General features: G+C 42.1%; 1 protein-coding gene across 3 annotated transcripts in view; it reads right to left on the bottom strand.

Annotated features, from left to right (window-relative positions):
- Window positions 1-20,469, bottom strand: part of IQCG (IQ motif containing G) — a 1,934,505-nt gene that overhangs the window by 1,317,082 nt on the left and 596,954 nt on the right. For all 3 annotated transcript variants that reach the window (XM_044070701.1, XM_044070702.1, XM_044070700.1), the window contains one exon: window positions 14,218-14,465. In XM_044070701.1, coding sequence (XP_043926636.1) covers window positions 14,218-14,465 — 248 coding nt within the window. The remainder of the gene's footprint in view (window positions 1-14,217; window positions 14,466-20,469) is intronic.

A 20,469-nucleotide genomic window follows, 5' to 3' on the forward strand; every position in this document is an offset into this window, starting at 1 on the left:
GTCGTCTGCGATGACTGCCAGCTGCTGCTGTTGCTGGCATTCATCCACGTTGATGACTCAACCGCCCTGCATTGCCCTGGCTCATGGACATGTAGTTGTGGAAGAGATCTAATGTGTCCCCCCAACGTCTGTCAATGACCTCGGTGAAATTACGGATGGCAGCCGCAACGTCACGCATAGTGTCATTCATAGCAGTGCGATGTGCTCTCAGCTCCCTCAGACCCTGTCTGGTGTACCATTCCATACGTGACTGTGCCTGCATTACAGCCCGGAACATAGCTGAGGTTGAAAGACCTCTGTGGGCACGTCTGACAGGGGCAGTACGACCACAGATGCTCCCACGAGAACCCCTGGACATCTGCCTGTGTGGTACCATGTCAGGACTCTGGCCATGGCTGCTGTGAGGGGATGCATGTGCCACTGATACTACATTACCCTGGTCAATGCCCACTGTATGCTGTCCATCACCTAGGGATATTGGTGACAATGGATGTATTGGCAGGATGACTGTGCACATTGATGGGGTTGACAGCTGTGCACTGTCGATTGGCTGACCAACAACGGACCATGGCACACCTCTCTGTGCCGTTACACAGGTATCATCATTATCAATATCCCCAGCAGCAGATTCAGGTTCCCTGCTGCACACCACCAGAGCAGCACCAGAACCTGTGAGCAGAAGACAGGAAACACAGTTTACAATGTGCACACAATGTTACCACACATGCACACATGCACATGCACACATGCGCACATGCACACATGCACACATGGGCACATGCACACATGGGCACATGCACACATGGGCACATGCACACATAAGCACATGCACACATGGGCACATGCACACATGCACACATGTACACACTCCTCAGTACATGAGATACAAACACACAGACACAGACACACCTGCAATCACGCACATAGCAATACCATTTTAGGGTATTATTACTATTCCTATCATTAGTTTTAAAGGAATGCTATTACACACTTACCAGCATGGATTGGCTGCCTTGCTGTTACACCAGAGGGACCTGCACAAATAAGACATTCATTGTCAGTGGGCACAACTGTGCCATTGATACTGTGAGCATGATACAGTTCAGTAGTACAACAGTTGGCTTTCACAGGTCTACTGTCGATATTGAGAATATCACTCTTGCACAATAATTACCAGGATAATAGCTACAAACACAGTACACACCTCACACATGCATAAACTACCAGTGTAGAGAACAGTCAGATATAGATATGGCATGTTACCCGCATGCTCCAAGTCCTCCTGCTGGGTGGCTCCAGCCTCCATCATTACACATGTGTGTGGATGTTGTTGTTTTTGGGCTGGAGCCACAACACTTAGGAGGAGCCCCTCCAGTCTGGTGAGGGGGGGTGTATAGCTGCCCCACCACCTGTGGCAAGCTGTTGCCTGTGGATATCAGACGCACGCTGACGGACATTTCTAATTAAATCACTGCAGTGATGGCGTACCTGCTCATATGTCTGGTTGTGCATGCCTATATCATTTACCCGACGGACAAGGTCTTGCCACAGTGCAGCCCTCTCCTGCTGGTTCTGGCTGGTGCGGGAAAAGAGTGTGGCAAACTCCCGCACCAGGCTCTGGTGTATCTCCTCTTGGGATTGCACAGGTGCACCATTGCCCTGGAAGGAAAAGAAAAATATGTGAGCAAGTGGTATGGCACACATAAAACTCTACTGTAGTGATATCACTGAACTGCCATATATAGCATCTGTCTGTCTATTGGGGGATACACATTTGAATGACCACATATCAGTGCTCTGCTGACAACTCTGTGACAGTGCCTGGCACACTCCATACAACAAACAAGTATACTCCAGCAGTCGGCACACTGTTTGAGGTCCAATGCACAGCCTCACACTGGGGGTATGTATCAAGGTAATGTATGGGGAACATTGTCAACCCATGCAATGCATGCAATGCACAGTACAAATGTCACTGGTAATGCACCGTAGTCTTTCTTGCCATATCCATACCTACACCACAGTCACATACAGGGAACCACAGCACAACATATGGCAGTGTAGTATGTTTGTATCCCAATACCTGACACATCTTTCTCTGGCCTCACACCAAGGACACACACTACCATGACAGACACAAAGTCATGCTGAGCAATCACACCATTACAGACCTTGCACACAGTCAATGGCACACACATTCCACCTCACATAGTTGGTATTGCAATTAGTATATGTGTGTGCATTGTGTCATAGGCAGGTAGTATGCTATTGGGCCTGGACCTACAGCAGCATACTGTTATGCTACCCTGCCCCTTGGGACACATGTAATGTGGTTGTACTTGCTCCTGTCAAACAGTTACACAGGGTGACTCATATGGCATACTACCTATCTGCATAACAATCAACAGGGGTATGTCTGACATCTACTAATGGGGAGCCTTGCTTCGTAATGCTGGGTGGTTTACTCCAGGGTATGGCCTATTTGTGTGTAGGGACCAGTACCTCCACCATGTGCTCTTTACTGCGGTGCCAATGATGACAGACATAGGTCATTTATGCTGGGGATATTGTGAGGTGTTACCATGGTTGTTGGACAACTGTTATGGATGTGACTAACTATGTATATCCAGCAGTGGTATGCTCTGTGTCGGTAGTTTGAGAGGCACTCTATCTGTGGTTTTGTCAGTCACTCTGCATAGGTAATGTGTTTGAGGGCATTATCACTGTTTGTTAGGTATGACTGTATCCTTCTCCCTTTCTGTAGTTGTCATGGGAGGTACATACCATGTAGGACACTGTGAGGTGTAGAGGGGTACAGTGACCTACATTTCACTAGCTGACCCACCATCTCTGCTGACATGTACCATGTACAGGTATTACAAAACTGGTGTGCCACTGTGAATATCACAGGGGAGGCTATTGTACACTTGTTTCCCATGTTCCTTCCTGACACATCCAGTAGTAGGCAGGCAGCCACATATGTGGTGGTTAGTGGTGTAAGTGTTTTGGAATGGGGTATGGTACTCCTGTATCCACACTGGTGTTCAGTACATGCCTTTGTCAACAGGCACCTGTTGCAATACATCTACACGCATGTGCCTCTCTCAATATATATATATATATATATATATATATATATATATATATAGAGAGAGAGAGGGGGGGGGTGAGAGATAGAGAGAGAGAGATATTCATATACATACATATCTGTACACATGCATATCTGTCTGTATATGTGTATGTATCTATATATATCTATATATGTATGTGTCTATTACATAATATGTGTATATACATATTCTATCCATCTATCTATACATGTTCATAGGTAGGTACTAGGCTATCGGCCATAGGGCCCATACAAGCCTAGCCAATAAATGTACCCTGGCTTTTGCCACCCAAGAAAGGTATTTTCCTATGCCTCTGTTGAGCAGAGCCACAGACGTGGTCCCCGGGGTGAAGTCCCCATTTCCCATCCAATCATCAGGATCTTTCTTGAAGAGTGCTAATGAGGAGCTCTGTTTGACATACACAAGTAGTCTGTTCCAGAGTATGGGAAGTGTCTGGGACAGGACTCTATCCCTCCAGCATGTTCTGTTTATTGTGGTGACAAGGTTAAGGTCCCTAGAGCATGTAGCTCAGAGGGATTGGGATTTATTTAAGTGGAGCATGTCCAACAGCTGTAGGTTTGACATAGCTGTGTATGTCAGGCAGAGATCACCCCTGAGTATGGCGATATGCCATGGAGTCAAGCTGTAGTTTTTTGAGACGGTCTGCATAGGGCATCTGTTTGAGGCCAATAATCCTCTTTGTGAGGTATTTCTGTGGTCTTTCCAGTTGTTGTAGTTGTCCTGTGAGGTACATACCAAAAGGGGCATTGTGCTCTATTATGGGGTCTAATAAGTGACGAGTTGAGGGGAAGAATGACCTCTTTTTTCTGGATGGGAATCCTTTTGTGATGAGATGAGCCACGTAGAAGGATTTCCCGACCACTGTGGCAATGTGATTATCAAAGGAGAGACTACTGTGCACCTGTGTCCAAAGGTCTATTATCACATTTTCAGCATTAAGCAGACTATCAGCTATCTGGTAGTTCATGGGAACAGAGTTTATACCACGGGGATGACAATGCACATTTTGGCATTGAGCTTCAGGCCATGGCTTTGACACCAGGTATCTGTCTCAGTGAGGGCCTTTTGTAGTTTGCCCACATCATTAGGAGTTGCGATTATGGCTCCTAGGTTGCAGTCATCTGCAAACTTTGTTAGCCACAGACCTTCTGTGTTGGCCTGCACTTTGGAGAAGTAGATACCAAACAGGGGAGGACCCAGGACTGAACCCTGTGGTACTACACTTGTCACTGGTCTGATGTCGGATTTGGAATACGCTACTTTCACAGTGTGGGTTCTGTCCGTGAGCCAGTTGTCAACCCATCTTATGACATAGGGATTTATACCTAGTTTAGTGTGCTTATCTATAATTCCAGAATGGGGGTTGGTGTTGGAAGGCTTGGCGAGGTCTACATAAGCTGTGTGAACCATTTCACCATCATCTATGGCTTTGCTGACTGCTTCAAAGAATTCAATCAGGTATAGGAGACATGATCTGCCTTTTACAAATCCAAACTGAGTAGGGTCCAGAGTTTGGAGATTACCAATGTCTTTGTTTATGAGTTCCATGATGGCACATTCCATGGCCTTACAGACCAGGCTCATCAGGCTAATGGAGCGGTGGTTACCGTGGTCCGTCGTGGCTCCCCCTTTGTGGAGTGGGATGTGTTGTGGTGCGCCATTTAGTGGCTACAAAGCCTGAGGTGAGGCTATGATTGAACATGGTACTGAGGTAGGTTTGTGTAGAATGCAGCCTGGGATATTGTCAGGTCCCATGGATGCTGTGTTCTTGGCTTTGGAGAGTGTGTATTTTACCTGTGCAGCCGTGATTATAGGGACTTTGCATTCTTCCAGTATAGAGATGGGCCCTCTAGGGGGTGAGAGGAGGGTAAAGTTAGCACTGAGCCTATCTGCCAGGATGTAGGCAATATCAGTTGGTTATGTATATTTAGTGTCATTATGCTGTACCTCAGAGCAGATCTGAGTGTTCCCATTTAGATTCTTGACATAGCTATAGAATGCTTTATGGTTGTCTTTAGAGTCAGTGGTACTTTTGTTTTCGTAACTAGCTTTGGGGGATTTTATGAGGGATCTCAGCTTCTTACTGAGGTTGACCGGGGAGTTCCTCCAGTCATGGGAAATTACTTATTTTTGCAACAATGTCTTTCTTCTGATGTAGTGTTTGTTTATGGCAGAGGACCACCAGACTGGCTTCCTTTGTCTGGGGGATAACATCTTGGTTCTATTAGGGATAGCATGATCCATGCACTCATGTAAGTGCTTATACAGTGCATTTGTGTAGGATTCAGCAGTCATACCTCTATTGTCCATCTGCAGGGGGGTCATGCAGTTTGCCACTTCTGTCTTAAGAAGTGTGACACTGGCTTTTGAGACATTTGTTACGATGGTGCCCCTAATTGGGGCTGGGGGTGGGATGTGGATGTCTAGGCTGATTACCTTGTGGTCAGATCTCACCAACGAGGAATTGACCTCTGGTGTGGAACACCGGTTTCCCATGTTGGTGATGACCAAGTGTGGGATATTGCTGCCCCTGGTGGGGGTGTGAATATGTTAATCCAAGGCATTGGTATTTATGAATTCTAGAAAACGTTGAGCAATAGAGTTGGTATGGGTGTAGTTTTTCCAGTTAATGGTGGGGTAGGTGAAATCGGCCATTATTAGGGTGTTGGGTTGTACCCAATACTTTTCAGTGTATCATGACATGAGGGGTGTGAATCTTGGGGCATGGTAGGGGGTCTGTAGCAAGCTACGATTTGGATTGCGTTCTTGCCCAGAGTTAGTTGCAATTGGATACCACAGATGCATTATGCTGTGCAACTAGCCTGGAGGTGTGGATATCATGCAGGGGTGCTCTCTGAAGCTTTGCACCAGGTCTCCGTCACTGCACAGCTGTCACAGATGTCACCGTTTACAGTGGTGTATTTGTCATTTGAACCTTGCCTGACAAAGGCACTATAGGGATGGCATGAGTCTTAGCCAGTATCTGGAATCCTGAGGGCAACAGGTGCAGGCCATCTCTGGCACAGCAATTGGTCATGTCGTCCCAGGCAGACAGATGCTGGATCCCCTTAGAATGACACCAGAAGCTTAGCCAATTGTTGAGGTCAATCATTTTGTCCTTGTACTGTGGTATCATTCTGGGTCTATCTATTTCTACATCCCTCTCTATCTATGTATACATATATGCACATTATATATAAATACGCATATAAATATACATACATATACATATAATATATATATTTATACCTTTTTATTTACACATACGAATACACACACTAACATACTGCTAAACATTCAGTACTGTACAACCTACGTTGTACTTTGCACTACAACCTACATTGTTATGTGCACATAGCATCCTTCACATACATATGTATGTCCAGCCTTCACTAACAGTTGCAGTATGTCCCCTGCCCTATGCACATCTTCATATATATCTATATACAGACTGCTAACACATATGGAGGGTTCACAGTATGTAGACTATTACATTATTAGTTTACATTACCTTTCTTGGACACTGCTATTTTTGATGGCTTGCTGCTTGGTAGCCTGCTGTTCTCTACTGTAGTGGTTTCACCAGTCTGTGTCTCTTATTTTTTTTTATTTCTTTGTTTTTATTTATTTATGTTTTCTCTCTCTCTCTCTCTCTCTCTCTCTCTCTCTGTCTCTCCCTCCAGCTGTTGCAATGAACGTATTGCATGTGTGGACTGGGAGTACAGGCTGTTTTTGTAGGTATATGCAGATGTGCATGTGATGGCCTCTGCACCAATTGTTAGGCAGCATTTGCTAATTGCATGCAGCCTGCTGTGTGGTAATTGCAGTTCTCACTGTGATTTCAGGACAGTGCTATAAAATGTTAGGTGAGGTAGGCATAGCCCTTTCAGATTTTCAAGGTGGGGACCATGCTGGTATGCTGTGGACACTTGTTGTGTGAGCGTAAAGGTTGGTATGTCTCTCATATCTCAGGCTGTGTTGTAGGCACTGACATGCATGTTGTACTGACACCTGACTATTGCTTCCTCCAGTTTATTCGTCTCAGTGTGTATGTTAACTGACACCTAATAATACTAATACTGTTTAAATGGGAGTATGTGCTTTCCTGTGGGACTTGTGGAGTAACTGGTTTACTGCAGTGGCTCTTGCAATTTGTTGCTATGGCTTCACTATTTAGCCTTTACATTCACTCCTTGAAGGCCTGCTAGGTGTCTTTACTGGAATGTGTTGCTATGGCTTTCCTATTTTCCATTCACATTCACTCCTTGTAATGCTTGCTATATTTCTTTCAGCAGCAGCTCCTTATATGTTTGTTGTGGTTTGGTGGTGCTGCATGCAGTCTGGTCTGGCCAGGGTATGGGGCTTGACACCTACAAGGGTATTTTATTTTGCTCCTGAGCAGTAGTGGCACCTTCTACTTTGTACTAAAAGTTATGGATAGCAGGCACATGCAGTGCTTGTAAACAGCTATACTGTCCTTCTGTTATTAGTTGGATACCTCCTTTGATATTTGTAGGTTGTACACCTACATGTGGGTGTGCTTGTGAATACACCATTTCTGACATGCATGTAGTACATGCTTTCAGTAGTTGACAGTTACCATTACGTGGGACAAAACACCTTTCTGCCTACTATTAGTACATTTCACAGGGAGTCAGTGGGGCACAGTTAACATTTGTTTTCAAATCAGGGACATCCCTGTAATTCAGTCCCATTTGTGAGGTCTGGCCTCTTACCTGTTCAAATATGGCAGTGTTTATCCTGCTCAGATAGTGTGTGTGGTTTGCAAGGTGCTACTGTCACATTATTACCTACTAGCTAACGACTAGCATGGCTGTTTCTCTTCTCACACTAATGTTATACAAATCCACAAGAATTGCCAGTAAAGATACAAGACAAGCTTTGTGTAATAGCCTTCCTATATTCCCTTTACATTCAGTCTGACTATTTCATGGTATATTGCTTTCAGCAGTAGGTTCTTGTATATCAGTCATGGCTTAGTGGTAAGTCATGCAGACTAGTGTTTCCAAGGTCCTGGGTTCGAGACTAACAGAGGAATTTTATTTTGCTGCTGAGCAAACTACAGGCCTTGTCATTCAGAGTGACTAAGGCACTTTTAAGCAGTTGTAAGCGGGTTAGCGCGGGTTTCCGCGGTGCTCACGCATGCGCAGTGCCACTTAGCTTCACGCACACATGCTTAGCTAAGTGCACACAAGCGCACACCCACTTACAACTGCTTAAAAGTGCTTACTCTTGCGCACACCCATGCTAATTTCTTTGACAGAAAAGAAAATGGGGAGATAGGACAGTGGTGAAAAAGGGGGCATAAAGAGGGTAGGACAGTAGGAAAACAAGCTTGGGATTTGCAAGAAGGATGTAGGAAAGGCCCATAGCTGCCCATTTCTTTATCAGCAACAGCTGTATGTATCTCTGTAATTTGGTGTGAAATTTGAAACCTTCCACCCCTGAGAGAGGGGTGAGGACAACAAAGTATGTTGTACAGCCAATTGTAATTACCACTTCACATGTCCAGCAGACATGTCTGCAAAATGGGCAGCTATGTATGGGGCGTAATTTTTTTGTGGGAACAGAGTGCCCTTTTTTTTTTTTTTTTTTTCAGGTGAGAGTGGAATGTGAGGTACAGGAAGTAGGTATATTTGGGGAGGTAGGTTGGGGAGGTTAACAGACAAGACAAACAAGACGCATACAGGGGCGGAGTATGACACATGTGGGGGGGACACAATTGACAGGGACGGATGTTGGGATATCGCGAGCCCATGAGCCCACAGATGGCAACAGTGGAACTGACATCCTCACCCATGGGCAGTTGCCACTGTGCCTTCACAGCCCAGGACAGGGCTGTGTTGGACGGGCAGCAGGGACACCCGTGAGTTGTGCCACCCGAGCCTCAAGCTGGAGTAGGGGTTCAAGCACAGACTGCCTGATCTCGCTACGCATTACAGACCAGACACTTTGGAGGGTGAGTGGATGGTCTCCTCTGGCCATGCTTGCAAAGGGGGGACGAGCCCCATCCACTGCAGCACTTCCACCCAAAGGTGGCACAGGGCCACCGGAGGAGGTTCCGGCCTGGGCACTAGTGACAGGTGCACTCACCAGCTGAGGTGGGAGAGGTGGGTCCGCTGGAACCCGCCTTCCCTGTTGTCCTATGTTTAGACATATTTTATGACATTTTGGGTTAGTAACAAACAATACCATTCAAAATTAGTTGTAACAGCATGCATCAGTATTCCCATTAACCAAACACCCATGAATTCCAAACACTGAACAGCAAGCATTACACATGCATATTTTGAACAACAGTACACAATCCAACAACATGCAGGGTTGATTGATGGCAACAGGCCATCAGGTTTGGATATGTGAACAGGGCACATGCAGCAACGTACATGCAAATATATTTGAACCAACAGGACAAATGTCCATAGGAATTGATTGTGAATACACATACCCAGTTTGTTGTGGAATGGCATTATTTGTGAATATAGGGTAGGGTGAAGAAATATTTCATTAACAACTTCAACTACATATACATATGCTGTACATCTCTAGTAGCTGCAGATATATATATATATACCCTACAGGTCTTACTACAGTTTCCTATATGTAACCTTAGGAATGTTGTTGATGGGACTGTTACTGATGCATTAATATCCATTGCATTTTTATTCATACACATTTCATATCTGGCTATGTTCAGGTACAGCATCCTGCTACATTTCATTTATATGGCTCTAGACAACTGTGGATGTTCATTATTTCATACAACCATACTATCTCCATATTGCAAGGGTACAGCAACATATAGAAATTGTGGGACAGACACATTCCAGCTTCAGTACTTTATTTCATACATTTCACTTTTTGGTTGTGGCTGTCTCATTCATTTCATTATGTACTGACTGCAGTATACTTTATTCAGAAGTTATAACAGCTTTCTTGGTCGATTCAAACATCTTTCTCTCACTCACTTGTTTTATTTTTACAATCCAAGTTGGTACTTTATTGTAGGCATTATTAACATGTCATACCTGCTTACAGCAATCCTTTCCAACAGACTCACTTGTTTCATATGGCAGATTTTCTAAGGGGATGTATTTCACACATGTCTATTATCTTTGGCTTGTTTGCCAGTGATTTTCAGGCTGCTGCAGGTTATCTGATATTACACTTCAGGTGGGTAATCACTATTTCAGACTTGTTTACTTTTTATTTCTGGATTACATGCTGCATCACTTATCTAATCATACAGTGCTAGCAGAATCTTTCTTCTAGTGTTATTTGAACTTTATTAATATGTGACTACACTGACCTCTTTTACAAGCTGTCTCACTTATATTGTATAACAAGTACAGGAATATAATTACTAACCTGCCTGATGGCGCAACCGCTCCTGCCTATCACCATAGGCTCGCCTATTCGTGGAACGCACACCTGCAGCTGTAATATAAATGAAGTAATATTGGAACATACATCTCCATAATATCAGCTAGGATAATTCCTTACATACATAATTACATGAATACTTACTCAGTAGTGGGGCGTTGGGCATTTGCCGGGCCTCCTGGATCCAATGGTTCAGTTGGTCCTGCTTCCATCTCTTCAGGTCCACATGGTGGTGACGGACCTGTTCACCAGTCCTTGGTATGCCTGTGGCACTGGTGAGATCATGAGCCAACTGGTTCCATGCCTCTGCCTTATATGCACCCCACAGAACCTGGCCCTGCATGAGTTGCACCTCATGATCGTGGACTAGGTGCCAAACCATGTGTTTGGACTCCTCAACACCCCACCTCTGTGCTCGAAAGCGACTGCCCTCTCCTACACCTGCCATCCTGACTGCAGATAGGTTCCACAATCAGTTATGCTGTGTATTCCCGCCTATGGGGCTTATATATGCCGTTTTTCCCGCACTTATCTGTGATTGGCCATTTTGGAATTGTATCAGCTTCACAAAACCTGCTTTGTCATGCTTCTATTTCCATTCATTCCTATATATATGCTAACACTGCAGTTTTCAGTACAGCTGTCATGGCTTAGTGGTTCAGTACTTTGACTATGATGCACAGTATCCTGTGTTCGAGCCTGGGCATTGCTTCTTTTTTTTATTTTACTACTGTCTAGACAGGCTAGGAGGTGTGTCTGTTTAAAGGCAGCTTTGATACAGGTTGCTCTACATTGCCCGCCGGTAAGCCAGTTGGCGCGCTGGGCAGCTCCGCGCAAACGGGTTATGCTGGTTAACGCGTTATTTGGCTATAAGCACACATATTATGCTGTGAGAAATGCTGCGCAACTACGGGCACACACTTTCAGCGTGTTAAAGCACTGCTCAACTCTGGGCACTCCTATTACACCTGTTAAACCACTGGTCACCTGCAGGCATACATACTCAGCTTGTTAGAGCACTGCTCAGCTATGGGCACTTATAAAATATTTTATTTTTTTATTGTGTCAGAGTTCTTCATAAAACATGGCCCATTTCATTGCATTTTACTTAAATTATATATATATATATATATATATATATATATATATATATATATATATATACATATATGTCAGGGGATTGTTTCGTGCTTATTTCACTAAAAATAAAAAATGATGTTGTAGGTGCTCGAACCGTGACTGCCTCCTCTTTGGCCGACGTCTCTACCACTACGCTATTGCTACTTGGCTTATTTTGCATATTTAGAGCTTATATGCTTTTTCAGTGACTGCTAACTGTGGCTGAGCGAAGGGCACACCTGCGCAAATGAGCACAATTACGGGCAAACATTTCTGAAATAAAAAAAAAATTAAACTGTTCATTTTTACGTTTTACTTTTCAGTTGGGTTACTAGTCTGTAGGGGCATGTGTGCTGTTGTGTTTCATGACATTTCCGCGGACTCGCTCGTGGGAGTTTCCTTTTGGGACTGTGATTCTTCTGGGGGCGTGTCCCTTTGCAGGTCTCACCATGTGGACACGCCCCCTACTTTGCTACACGGACCGTGTTAGCCTAGGGTGTGATTCAGCATGCCCTCATGAATATGCATGGCATGCTGACATCACCCCGTTTAACTGCAGCCTCCGTGTAAGGCTTCGTGAATCCTGCCCATTTTCTATAACTATATGTAGCTTTTATTTACCTGCCCTTTTCTCCCCAGGTGACTAATCTCAGGAGGCCAATAGCCAAATACAACATAAATGGGTGCCTACAGGATCTTTAGGAAAGCATCATTTGGCACAAAAAAGCAACTTTATTAGAAACCAGGAACAATGTGTAAAAACCAAAAATGAACCAGCGCCTCAGCATACACCTTCAAGGTTCAAAAGTTTTAAACACAGTAAAGCAGTTAAATCGTTCATCATTTAGAACATTACTAAATAAAACAATACATAGGATGTACCAGAATGCATACATATTTAAATGCAAACATAAAGCAAAAATAATTCAGTTGAAACAAATGAGTTCATACAATAATTATAACAATAGTAATAATAACAATAAGCCAGTTGAATACAAAAACACACATACCCTAACTTCTAGGAAATGAGGTTCCAAGATACTTCCAAAGCTGTTATATTAAATATTTCATAAGTAATTCATTATTAAGGCCCTTTGGTTGCAAAGTACCATATGGGAAAATAAACCAAGCCTCCTTTTGTAATAACATATCAGAGTGATCTAATTATAAATCAGAACATGTCAGCATGTACATTATAAAGAACCTCCATAAATCTGAATCACTATTATGACATTTGAAAAAATGTGATGCTACAGGACTTGTAGGAGAATTATTTTTGACATCTCGGAAGTGTTCATGTAGCCTCATCCTAAGTTGACGTATGGTCTTACCAATGTAAAACTTATTACAGGGGCAAATTAACCCATAAATCACCATTTTTGATAACAATTAAATACTTGTGGAACTTTGAACAGATTTTCATTAATGACATGTGTAGTTCCCTGATCCATGTAACTACAAGTAGCACATCCCTTGCACTGAGACTCCAAAACCTCACTACCCATATGTGTGTGTACAACTCTACTTGCTATGCTGGGTGAATTTCTATATGAAATATTAAAATTCAAATTCTTATATATCATATCCAATGTAATAATATACCAATGTTTCCTCAAGTTAAGTGACACACCTTCAACAGACTGACCATAATGAGTCACAAAATACATATCTTCCCATTCCCCTTTATAATTCCCAAACACCTTTTCACCACATTTATATTTCTGAGTAAATTGGTTATCTCCATCTACAACCTTCTGACAAGTGGAAATGAGAAGATTGTAATTATATAAACCCTAGATAATAATCTATCAACTATAGCCACAGTTACTGTCTGGAAATTAATCTCATCTGAACACAAGGTTCTAGTCCTATAGAATTCACCATTGGGAGAGATCTTATCAAGTGGCCAGGGTGTGCACTAGATGCATACAAACAAGGATGCACAGAAGTTTCTTTTCTATATAACATCAAGTGTATTGTATCATTGATAATATACAACTCAACATCCAAATAATGAATGGTATTATCATGCATGTTATAAGTAAAATATAAACCAAAAGTATTCTTCTGTATAGCCTGCATAAAAACAACAAACTGTTCCTGTGAGCCCTGAGTTATAAAACACTACAAGTAAGAATCACTATACACATTGTTCTCGGTTTCTAATAAAGTTGCTTTTTTGTGTCAAATGATGTTTTTCTAAATTTTGGAGTGTGGAAGAGTTTATATTTGGCAACAATCATTAAGGTTGTGCTCGTAATATTTTTTTTTGCCTACAGAATCTTGCCTGCATTCTACTGCAATTGCTTAGTAAAGTACTATGTAATGAAAATGGAAAACATCTCTGAAAAGCACATCGCCAGCTTGCACAATACAAGACATTTGCCATGAAAGCAACTACAACATTAAATTTTCAGTTTAAAGCCACTAATCCACTAATGCTTCAACCACCTGTAATTATGCTAAGCGTAGTGCAATACTTCTTGAAACATTTGCAAAATGATCAGAAACATACATAAGTTTTAAAGCTAAATGAAATAGCATTATCTGTACAATCTTCTACCTGTCTGCCTGAACTTTCTTAAGGTTTTCAGGACTCAGAGGGCTTTGCTTCATAGTCCCACTGAACACGTGATTGCTTCTTTTCAAGTCTCCAGCTGTCTCGTGAATTTGTTGCCTGAGTTCAGCAATTTTCTCTGATCCATTCCATTTGGTTCCCTTAATCTCAGACCGGGCTGACATCAGTTCTTCATACCTTAACTCCAGTTTTTTTTGGGTTTGCAAAACAGAGTTAACTTCATTCCCAACAATCTAAAAAATAAATATATAAGTATGTAAACTGCTTTTCTTCTGGATGGATTTTTTAGTAAGTACTGGTGCTATACAAATCAAGAAATTTGGAACTTAACTGCTCACTCTGGTCTTTGTAGTTAGACTTGAATAGCAGTACACTGTCTCAAATGCATTTCTAAAGCTATGAAAACATGATCTTTGCAATCTGTAAAATAGTAACCAAAACTTTTACCATTTATAAAAGCTAGTAAACAAACGCAAGAGTATTTATGGACTGTAAAACAAAACACTCAGCTAGAATTATGAAAACAGAGTTGCAGAAGGAAACATAATTATTGTCAGTATTTAGCGAAGCGCAAAAAGGAGAAACTTTTTAAATACTTACCATCAGAATGATTTTCATTTCCTTGTCCTGTACACATCCATCTCTTGTTAAACGGCTGTAGTAAACAGGCAGAAATCATGGGCAGCATATTGTGGGCAAACCTAACATCTTTTAGTAATGCCCCACATCCTCAGCTTTCACCCAGGGAAGTGCAGTGCATGCTCTGTTTGTAATTACACAGAGCCTAAGCTACTAGTGGGCATACTCTATGTTCCCTTCAGCACACTAAGTTTGATGGCCAGCACTACCTCCTAGTTCCCAGCAGACAACTGTGGTCTGATAAGAATTCCTGTATTCTCATTTGGGGAAGAACACAGGCAATGGGCTGCTCCTTCCACATTTCCCTGACCAGTACTCTGACTCCAGGGCTGCCACTTAAATTTGGAATACTGGTGCTAAATCTTGGTGCATTGATAATGCACCAATAAAGCAGGGTACCACAGGTAAACATTGTCATGGATTTACATAAGACAAACACTGCTGTTTTTACTTTCACTCAGATTCATTTAAATTTAGTAAATTCAGATTCCAAAGCAGAACCCAGACATATTCTGAAAAGTGTTAATATCAACTGGCATCTCTTACAGGCTATAATTACTACAAGTGGTTTATGGCAAAAATAACTTTTTAAAATACTTTTTCATTTATCACTTAAAGTACTTTTTAGATTTCTTTTTGGTACCAGCAGCTTCTTATGATGTCATGACTGAATGGAGCTGATTTGAATAAAATGTACTGCTCACCTTCTAAAGCATTTCTGTTTCACAATTAATTTCAATTCCAGTTATGCTTCTCCTGTAAAAGTTGCAAGTGATTTTGGATAAAATAAAGATTATACTGTGTTGCTTGTTTTTTTTTTTTTTTTTTAGTTTTACTGTTTATTCAGTTTTTCTCTATACTCACACTCACAAAATGTTGCCATGGTAAGTAATGAGTACAGATTTATATAAATCTGCAAAGTATTCTGGTTGAGTAAGAAAATTACTTCTTTAGAAGAGCAGCTTCTTCCTTGCATTGTAGTTTCATTACTACATCACAATTTAATTTTAAATATAAATTCTTCAACCTACAAGACTAGTTTCTGATTTGCCTTTCTAATAAAGCAATAATCCATGACTCTTTGTGTGTATATTAGGATTTACCGTGAAGGGTCGGTGTGGTTTGATCAGGAGGGAAAGCCCGAGTGATTAAACAAAGCCAGCTGTCGGTAAATCCTGATAATACCCTCAAACAGGAGTGGATTATTGGTTTTATACACTAACATTATTTAAGAAAGACATTACTTACCTTTCTTAAATAATGCGATTGTATAGGGGGAGTTTCTGTCTTCTTCCGCATTGTCTTCACTATTCTGATGTACTACTCATGCATACAGGACTTAACGTTCCATGCTTGCACAGTATATCAGTGCAGGAGAATCGATGGAGAAAACAGAATCTCCATTGCTGTTTGTTTATTTTTTTTAACTGTTAAAAAACAGACATTTGCAAAGAAAGTGCAAAAATATGAGGAAAATCAGGTATGTTTCTGTTTTAGTTTTGTAGAACAACATGATTTTTATCATAACTTTGATGTGTCCTCCAGTATATTCCAATAGAAAAGGCTGATTACTCAATAGTACTTCAATAGATTAAAGTCCAACCTCTGGAGTTTGCTCAATTTACAAAGGGAAAGCTGGTTGGACTGTCCAGTCAGCATGCTCGTTTTTGAACAGTAATGAGCCATTATTGTTTAAGAGGTTAGAAACTATCACTTATGCATTTAGCATGGAAATATACTATCAGTGAGGCACTACAGGTTCAGTCTTTCAAAATGTCATAGGCAGAGGTTTTCATATCTGAGGAAAATTTCAAGTGCCTCTCCTTCTCAACAAAATAAAAAGCAACATCACACCTTTTGCATCAAAAACTTTGTAATCTGACATTGTATGCGGTAAGGATGTTATGTCCAACTGAAAAAAGAAGTTATGTCTTACCATAAAGTTCCATCTGTGTTGTTGATCTTCACTTATCCTTCACTGTGGGCTCAGTTCCGAGCCTTGGAACCAACTTGGCTGGGCTCAGTTCCGAGCCTTGGAACCGACTCGGCCATCATTCCAGCTCGTTCCTTCCAAAAACTCTCGAGCTAAGCTCTATCCATAATGCTCCTTACAAGATTACCTCAGTTCGAGTTTGCAAACAATAGTGACAGACAAGAAATAACAGATCAGAGGCCATATCTGTATCTTTATATGAAAGCCAATCTTTGGAGAGATCCAATCCACCAAGAGATCTAAAGGCAGGGGGAAGGAGGGGGGATGTCAAGGATAAGTGAAGATCAACAACACAGATGGAATGTTATGGTAAGACAGATTCTTTATCGAATGTTGTCAATCTTCACTTAATCCTTGACTGTGGGACAGAGTCCCTAGCTACCAAACCTTGGGAGGTCTCATGGAAGAATATTCCTGAGCTCCATTGAGCGGAATGATGCACGTCCCCTAGAGACTGGATCCAGTTTGTAATGCATTATAAATGTATGAGGAGATGCCCATGTTGCCGCTGCACAAATATCATCTAAGGAAGCTCTGGCATGAAAAACTACAGAAGCTGCTATTGCTCTGGTTGAATGGGCTTTTACAGGTCCTGGTAGGTGCATTCCTTTTTTGTTATAAACAACACTGATACAATCCATGCATCTTGAAACTTGTATTGAAATTTTGTTTTTTCTCTAAACTGCCTGATTGCATCTTGAATCAATGCTAAGATCCTTCTTGTATCTAATGTATTGTAACATTATACTGTATTATCTGTTGATGTCTCTACTTGAGCTTTCCTCCCTGGCCCTCCGCTGAAAATGGGACCCTTGACCCAGTTGGACTTTCCCAGTTACCAAACGTCAATAAATAAATAAATAAATAATAAAATAAATCTCTAAGTCATTTAATTACAGTAACTTTAGAAACTGGATTTCCCAAAGTGATTGAAGAAAAGGAAATAAGTAGCTGATCAGATTTTCTAATTTATTTGATCTCTGAAGATAGAAACGTAATAGTCTGTGCACATCTAGTAAGTGCAGACAGTACTCCCTTTTATTAGAGAAGCTGGGAAAAAACACTGGGAGTTGTATAGTCTGATTCATATTTGTCTCGGACACAACCTTTGGTAGGAAGGAGGGATTTGTTCCCAGGGAGACCCTGTCCTTATGAAAGATTAAATAGGGAGGTTAGCAGGACAAAGGCTTGTGTTTCAGATATTCTTCTAGCAGAAGTAATAGCTATCAAAAATAAAGTTTTCCAAGACAAAAATTTCAAGTCACAACTTGCAGAAAGTTCAAAGGGATAATAAATTAGGGAATGGAGTACCAGATTCAAATCCCATGGTGTAGAGGGTTCTTTATATGGAGGTCTGAACATTAAGGTTCCTTTCAAAAAGGCTTTACAAAGCTTATGGGACATAAGGGATGAAGACCTCAACTTTATTACCACAACCAACAGAACATGCTGGAAGGACAGGTTCATAACCCAGAAACTGCACATGCTGAAGATCTCTTGAGCACATCCAATCTTCTTTTTCCAAGAACAGAAGTATAGACTGAACTGAGACCATCTGGAATTTGTTTTGCTGAACTGATTTGTTCAACTAACTGATATCCAGAATTGGTCTGCAGTCCCCTGTGTTCTTGGGCACAAAAAAGGATCTTGAGTAAATTGCGGATCCTCCCTGTCTGGTGGGACTGCTTGGATTACTCTTTTGTCAAGCAGTTTTTGAATTTCTAAGACCTCTGCATCCCTTTGACTGGGTGGAACATCTGGGGTTCTTCTTAGTCTTTTTGGTTTTTCTGTAAAAGGGATACTGTAACCTCTGGTTATAATCCTCTGCACCCAATTGTCCATAGTTATCCTTAGTCAGGCAGACTGGTGCAGGGGTAATCACCCCCAACTGCCTCCAGAGGAAGGTAATCGGCCACCTTTCAGGAGCGCTGATAGAAGTTACCAGGGAAAGAATCCCTGGAACCCTTATTCTCCACTCTGTGGAGTGGAGAAGCATATGCCCATGGCAGAAAGAGTCTTCCAATCTCTCTCACATCTGGTCAGTGTGTCTTTAACCTTGGGACTGAACAGGAATGTTCCGTCAAATGGAGCATTAATGAAAAAAAGACTTAAATGGCTCCAGAAAATCACACAAGTGCATCCAGGCGGGTCGTCCATTCAGCAGCATGAGCAATTAGCCTCATGGATGAATTGGAAATAATTTCTAGGTTTGCGAGTTGATAAGCTACTTTGTCTTGAGCTCCTTCAGCTACTGCTCCTGTCAGAGTATCTGACAGCTCTTTAATCAGATCTCTTTGAAGTCTCATAAAATGTGCCATGTAATTCAAGGACCTGAGAGTGAAGTTTGATGAAGCATAAACACACTTCCCAAATCTATACATTGTCCTAGACTCTTTATTAGGAGGATGGATAGTAGGACTTTTGTCAGCAAGTTCCTTCTTGGTGACTGCCGCTACCACTATGGCATCCACAGGAATTCCCTTGGCCCAGTGTTGCTGATCTTGAGGGGCTGAAAGGATATGATCTGGTCTCTTTGGAATTCACTTGATAGAGTCAGGTAATGTTCAGGCCCACTGAGCAATCAACTTAATGAGATTGTCAGTGTGTGGAGAGATCCAAGAGGTAGAAGGCTGGGCACGAAAAGCCTCTAGGTATACAGATTACTCCGAGGAAGGCTGGAGGGAAGTCCAGCCACCCTTCTGTTTTAGGATCTCTAAGATGTCCCCAAAGGAAACATCTTCAGGAGGTGACTTAGGGGAACTTTCCCCTTCATCGAAATCTGTATCTTCTGTGAAGGACTCTTCCAGGGAGGCCAAGTGCTTCCACTTGCACTTTCTTTTCAAAGGTACCTCTTCAGTGGGGTGTTCCAGAGAGGTATCCAAAGAGGACATAACCACTGTGGTTAGAACCTGAGTCTTTTGTGCCCTCAGTCCCAGGGAAGAGACTGGGGGAGGCTCCGGTCAATGAGAAGGACAAAACATTTGGTCCAACAAGGAAGGCATAGACTGCTTGCCCACAATGGACAAGGCCCTCTCTATGGCCTGGAAGGCAGGCTCCCTTGTAGAGGGATGGGAGCCCAGAACTGAAATAGACTCCTTCAGAACTATGGTCCCACCACACACAAAGGAGGCCATGTCTGAAGCTGAAGCCAGAGTCAAACTTACATATGCCAAAGCACCGAGGGGCATAAAAGGCTCCGAAAGGACTGGAGTCAAACCCTGCCCCATGGAACCAGCAATAAAGCCCCAACCCCGGGAGGTCTCCAGATCTGACAAACCCAAAGAACTCAGGGTACACACACACACACACACACACACACACACACACACACACACACACACACACACACACACACACACACACACACACACACACACACACACCTGAAAATCTAAAGAAAGTTTTTTTGTTAAACTAAACTAAGCTAAAGACAGGAAGTTAGTACCAACAATGGTACTTAAGAAATACCGGTAAGGGTAAAGGGAAAAGTACCAACAATGGTATGTAAGAAATTACTGAAACGGTAGATTAATGAAGGAGGTCACATGCATACTAGACAAACTATATAACAGAGGAGTGGGTATTTGAAAGAGGAAAGACAAAAT

Source organism: Protopterus annectens, chromosome 4.part1 (genome assembly GCF_019279795.1).
Source record: "Protopterus annectens isolate FY-2018-M chromosome 4.part1, PAN1.0, whole genome shotgun sequence".
In the NCBI taxonomy this organism is placed as follows: Eukaryota; Metazoa; Chordata; order Ceratodontiformes; family Protopteridae; genus Protopterus; species Protopterus annectens.